The sequence below is a fragment of the Anneissia japonica genome, unplaced genomic scaffold, assembly GCF_011630105.1.
Source record: "Anneissia japonica isolate Jap-2015-1 unplaced genomic scaffold, ASM1163010v1 scaffold16662_len1167910_cov178, whole genome shotgun sequence".
Taxonomy (NCBI): Eukaryota; Metazoa; Echinodermata; class Crinoidea; order Comatulida; family Comatulidae; genus Anneissia; species Anneissia japonica.
Genome location: NW_022732216.1, coordinates 130,440 through 137,183, shown reverse-complemented (window position 1 = coordinate 137,183; position 6,744 = coordinate 130,440). Strand labels below are relative to the sequence as shown.

The 6,744-nt window shown below is 32.7% G+C and overlaps 1 protein-coding gene across 2 annotated transcripts in view; it reads left to right on the top strand.

The window, feature by feature from the left end:
• LOC117115646 (carbonic anhydrase 14-like) overlaps positions 1–6,744 on the top strand; it is a 37,904-nt gene that overhangs the window by 2,833 nt on the left and 28,327 nt on the right. Inside the window, exon 3 of one of the 2 annotated variants that reach the window (XM_033259535.1) lies at positions 5,992–6,015. The exons of the other annotated variant lie outside the window; for it this stretch is intronic. Within the exon in view, the coding sequence (XP_033115426.1) occupies positions 5,992–6,015 (24 nt within the window). The remainder of the gene's footprint in view (positions 1–5,991; positions 6,016–6,744) is intronic. 2 annotated transcript variants of the gene reach the window in all.

The window sequence follows — 6,744 nt, the reverse complement described above, 5'->3', positions numbered from 1 at the left end:
GTTGCAGACCTGCTACATTTTTCTACGGATGCAGGACTAAATGTTAGTGGGGTCTGAGTGAACACCCACCCAAACATTTGTATATTTTTAGAAATTAGATGACAAACACTGTTGTTATTGTTAAGTGTTTTAAATTTAATTTCTTTCAATTAATGGTGGGATGCCCTCGAAAGTTCAATATTAGTTTTTCCCCCGGGCATTGATTTGACTTTCGTTGTTGTACTGTATTGCTTATTATTGATTTTTGTTGTAAATGGTTACCGGAATAAATTAATTAAATGAAATGAAACTCATACCATGGTTGGTGAACAACCTTTTTTGGCACTTATGAGTGTCCGGACATAGCCACTGTTAACCTATAGAGTTGCTACCCATTACTCAAGGGACAGCCACAAAGATTTAACGTTTGCATAGAAATAGAGTCTATACTCACTTCAGCCCAAACCATGGAGAGAAGATAAGCGAAATTAGAAATATGGGACTTCTGGATACCCGGCAATAACAGCTGGCAAACCCATGGAGCCTCTACTTCTCCCCATTCTGTCCAGTAGCAGACATAAGATTTAAAACATATTCAAGCAGTCTTGGATTGGTATCAACATTTAGCAAATACAATGTAGAAAACAATTAAAATGCTATTCTCCAAAATGGACTGTGAACAAATAATTATTAAATGACGTAGAACAAACAAATACTCATAAGACAAGCTCATAGTGTACCTAATTTTTTGTAGAAAAGTGCTGGAAAGAAACCATTTTAAATGATCGCAGAAGAAATCCCAATTGGCGCAATAAGCTGCTCACTTTGTCGTTCATTTAAATCCATTTATGGTACAGCTAGTTATGTAACCACTTTCATGACCAAATGTAAGAGACGAGCTTTAAGTCATGTTGCTCCCCGATTGTAAATGAAACAGGGCGTTATAAACAATATACCGGTTGATGATGGAAAATGCAGTTTGAGCAACTTGAACTATATTGAAAATTAGTTACTCTGTTTTACATAATATATACAATGATATCAGCTCCCACTAGTATAATTATATTGTTCAAACCAACCTATCCTTTGCCAATCTAACCTTTACTGACAAATTTATTTCCTTTATGATTAATGGCAACCATTGTAATAGGGTAGCTAAATTTGTGTAATCAAATCTTCTCTATCGTCAGTCTATTGTGTTTTTAAGTAATTTTAAAAATTGTCTGTCTATTTTGTTTTAAATCATGTATTTTGCATGTTTTTAATTTTTTGTTTAGTTTCACTGAAAGGCTGGTCTCTGTTCTTAAGAGTATGATTAAATTAAGAACTAAGAACAAGATTTAAAGTTAGTTGAGACTACAGTTCATATCCACCGCAGCCCCACCGTGTTTGGGGCTGAGGTGAGCAAATATTGACAATATGGTACCGTGACAGAGGTCAGGTCGATAAAACAAAACAAAAAATGATTTAGCGCCGGGTGCTGTTTAGGATGAATGCAGTACAAGTACAATCTTTGACCACCGTTGAACTGAAGAAAGACAAGGAAACAGGCCCAAGTCCAGGTGTGGGAGGTGATACGATGAGTGCGTAATGAACGCACCCCCTTCCAAACAGAAAAGTGTCCACATTATTGAGACAGTTGAAAATGTACTAAATATAAAATGTGTTACTTCTGTAATAAATATATAAAAGGAAATCTTAAATATTTACAGTTAAACCAATGTAATCTATCGGAACTCTACATCACCCTTCACTACCAAGGCTGCTATGCAACAGGCTTTTCCCTTTGACAACATATTTGGTTCTAGCGATCCCCGCTCCCCAGTTAGTTTATTTTTGCACGCCCACTAACCGCCTCTCCCATTATAAACTTGGCTTCGGCTCTGGGCAGGAAACCATCTTTTAAAAGTAAGCAAACCGTGACCACTGATATAGTCTACTCAACCACTGACTGTGTAGGCCTACTATTTCGTCATGGGTGAACCTAAACGACAAAATACCTTCCCCAAAGCACATAATTTTTAACTTGTTTCTCTCATTAGGCCAGTATACTCTACCGTTTATGGTCTCACAGTACAATGCGATATAAAATGGGGTTGTTAAAAAAATATGAATGCCTATTATATATATATTCCTTTTGTTGACCAGCTTTTATGCATCATTGGAGAAATTTTCCGATCGGCTAACACCATGTGTACATGCGTCACTTCAAAGCAATACTTTATTCCACAACAACAACTATATTTTCGTATCTTTTGAATTCATTTAATATGTCACAGTATAATGCATTACAAACATACTTTTTGAAAACCTTTTTCTGAAGCAATGAAAATATCGTGTGAATGTTAAGGGGATCTGTTTCACAAGACATCATCTGTTCGATAGTTGGGATTTTGAATTCATACTTACCTCATCGCCACCATGGTGAGTCTGATGTGAACAAATTTTGGAAAATGGCATCTCTTGATACCCAGATATAGAGACCGGGTTGCAACTGCAGAGCTATTGCAAACCTATGCAGGGGCAGATTCAGGATTTAAATTTTAAGGGAAGTGAACTAGATACCTAACCCACCAGAGCTCCATAATGGTTGAAAAAATGGTCCTTTGTCAAGTAATACCACATGCATACTTGTAAAAAACATGAATGTCTTTCATTTTAGGAGTTTAAATTTTAATTGCAAGTAATCATAGCCGACTTGGCCCGTATACTTTTGTGTGATTATGACAGTTTGGCAGACTCAAACCCCCAAAATGCTATAAATACTTAAGTGATATTTTATATTTTTACCATTAAACATTTAAAAATCAATCTTAATTACTAAAATTAAGAATGTTTAAAAACTTTGAAATATACTGTACATATGTGGCAATACAAAAAAAATGCGTATGATGGACCTTTGTTTAAATATATAACATTAAAAGAAAATGTAATGTAAACATTAATAATAAATGCATATCATTTATAGGTATTTATACATATTTTATTTTAAAAAGTAATAGAATTGAGAGAAAGTGGTCCGACCAAAGCCAGTGCGTCTGGCGCGGTTCCGACGGCCCTGTTAATAACATTTTCTATTAAATTATGTGAATTTGAATTTGATCATCGTAAACCGATAGTGTATTGTTATTTTAACAAGTGAAAGACTTTATTATTTTGTCAAGGATTCTGCCTCCATCACACTTTCCTAATGTTTTGGTAAAAGTGTATGACCTTTAAAATGCAGACTTATAGAAATACTAATGTCTGAGAACAACACCAACAAGTAATGAATCCACTAAATATGTGAGAATTAATGACAAAAGTCAAAAATCAATTCGATGTATAAAACTTGTATAAAATTGGATTTCTGAAAGTTTACTGCATAGGCCTATATTTCACGAAAGACATATGGTTCTGTGTTGATTTGATTTACATAAAATACAATCTTATGTGTCACATTTTGTAAATCTGTCTTTTTTTCTTTTTTTTTTTTTTTTATTTACAGAATACCAACACAACATTTATTAGTTGTTTATATTTAGAGGCGGTATATTTTCATATTTTCATTTTTATCCCGTTCATAAATCTATCCATAACTTCAAATACTGTACCTAGTGATTTAAAACAGGCAAAAATAATCCCTATTTTTAACAAAGGAAATAAAGCCGAAGTGGGGAATTATAGACCTGTATATTAAGCATTGTCTCTAAAATACTAGAAAAAGCTGTGTATTTTCAAATGGAAAAGTATTTGCATGAAAACAATATTATTTGAACATCAATCGCGTTTTAGAAAACACTTTTCCACCTACTCTTGCCTCACGCACTTGACAGATCACATAAAATTGAACATATCGAATGGCCTTTATACTGGAATGGTACTGCTGTTCGATACGGTTGATCACGCCATCCTCTGTGAAAATTTAATAATCTGATAATAAGCTGTCTTTAAATGTTGAGAAAACTGAATGCATTCTTTTAGGCCTAAACTGAGAAAAGCAAACAGCTTTAAAATGAAATGTAAGGACCATTTTATTAAGGCAGTTAAATAAGTGACATATTTGGGAATGGAACTGGACCAAGCAGTGTCTGGGGAGACCACTGTCAATAAAACAATCAGAAAGCAAATGCCAGACTTATTTTTTTGTATAGGCAAAGTAAGTGCCTAAATTTAAAATGCCGTAAATTTCTCTGCTCTGCCTTGATACAATGCCATTTTGATTATGCCTTCGCAGCATGGTATCCCGGATTAAGCAAATAAAAAAAACAACAAACAAACAAACTTCAAGTAGCCCAAAACAAAATTGTACGATTCATCAAGAACCTACCTTCTAGATCTTATATCGGTAGAGATCAATTGTCCAGCATTTGATATTTCAATATTGAAAACCAAGTAAAATGTCTACGCCTCAGTCATGTACACAAAATAGCCAATGGATACAATGCCCCATACATATCAGAACATTTTGTGAAAGTAAATCAATTCCATCAGCATCGAATTAGAGGTTGTATGCACAAATTTGTTGTTCCGTCCGTTAAAGGTATTGCATCATATACTTTTTCCTTTATAATGGTATCAAATATTGGAACAGTCTTCCGATTTCAACAGGGCATAAATAATACTAGAAACTTTAAAAGTGCAATAAAAACTCATATGGGAAATCAGATGTGTGGGTAATATTGCAAATTTTGGGCTGAAACCTTTCTTTAATTCAGTAATTTTAACACAACATTTTAAATTTTATATTATTATTCTTAATATAATATATTATTATTATTATTAATAATAATAATAATAACAATTTAAGTGCAATAATAATAATAGCAATAATAATTAATTAACAACTTTTAATTTTAAATTTTCATCATTTTTAACATATTTTAATAATAATAATAATAAAAATAATAATAATAATAATAATTCAAAAGTGCAAAAGGAAATCATTTGGGTAAACACTTAATTAAGTTTATAAAGTGCAAAGTTTGAATTAAGAATGTATTTTCTCTTTTTCTTATCACTTTTTTTCATGTCCTTTATATTTTACTTACTATTAGTAAATTTAGGCATGTTATTGTTAACTGTTTTATGTTTACGTGGTAAAAATGTTTAAAATTTGTTTAAGGGCCCAATGGAAATAAGTTTTATATATTTTAAAACTTTCTTGGGTTACCCTAGGAATTAATGTCTTATGTTTTGTTCTTAATCATTTTATCTGTTCTTTGTTTTTTTTTTTTGTTTTTTTTTTGTATTCATGTAATTTGTGATTTTAATTTATGAATCAAATGAAATTCTTCAATAGGAATCCAATAAATTTCTCATACTTATCAAAATTAGATTTTAGGACTGTGGTTAACTGTACCGTGGTTGAGTATGACCACATGACCTCCATTTACCACTTTAATTACTTTAGTTCTCGCCAAAGAAGAAGATATATTCCTGCATTTTCATTTAAGGGTAGCTTTGAAAGGAGAAAACCACAGTTTGTTATTTGGAAAAAGGTTGGCTTTGGAATTGAAAGATTTCAACTTTGTATATTTGTTTTAATTGGTAGTTTAATCATGCACACTTTCTTCACTCTTAAAAGTAGTGAATATATCTCATCGCGTTCGCGATTACAATAAACTAAATCCAAGTATATGGATGGCTGGCATCAAACCATAGCTTTATGGTATACTGTCGAACACAGCGATATGCTGGAATTTTAAACAAATTGTACTGTCATGACCAGAGGCGCTTTTTATAATAACAATATGAAATGGGCAATGACGCGCCAAGTTCATGTAGATGGTATTGCAATAATAGTGATAGTATAAATGAAGGGGGTTTTTTTTGGATGGGGTGGGTGGGGAATTCCGGCCTTTTGCTACCCAGACCATTTGTCACACATACTTTCCATAGGAATAGTTTTTATAAGTTTTTAACATAGAAATATCAACATACTTGATATGTTATAATGTCTTAATCACAAGGATATAGCGCCAATGTTGCCCATTGAATGTCCAAATAATTAAAATATTACTTTTTTTTCAGACTGGAGCTATACCGGCGATACTGGTAAGCGGGTTTTATTTATTATATTTTTTCAAAATATACTTTACGCTAAATTACCTGGGTTTGCTACACAATACAAGAGTATAGAATTGCCAGAGATCCAACTTTATTCTTATTTTGCACGCACACAATGAAACGAAATGCTGAGTATTATCATGAGGTACGGGTACGACTGGTCTCTACTATAGTAGCTGGATTGTTCATTGGCTTGTTACAGGGAAGCCACCGAAGCCATATTGGACCCTAAGTGACGTACCAGCTTAGACAATTTTCTTTTGGAATTTGTTTAAATTATTGTTAAAAAATAACGATTATTGCAATACTTTTTAATAATAAATTTAAATTTAAGTAGTAATTATATTGCGTTGATAATGATTGACGTTACAATAACAACGTACCTTCGCTCGCGCTTTTTAAGCTGCATAAAAACAGTCGCGTCGAATGATTAGATAATTTGAAAAAAAAAATCCTTACGTTAGATTTAAATTTATTATTGAAAAGTATTGCAATAATCGTTATTTTTTACATTAATTTAAACAAATGCCAAAAAAACTTGTCTAAACTGGTATGTCACTGAGCTCCGCTACCCCCCCCCCCCAACAGCGCGTCGGTGGCTTCACGTTTATTTGTAAAACGATTGGCCGATGAGCAATCCAGCTATCATAGTAGCAATCAGTGGGGGTACCCTATTAGAATTCGATTAGATTTTGAAACATGTGTTCTCTAATAGAC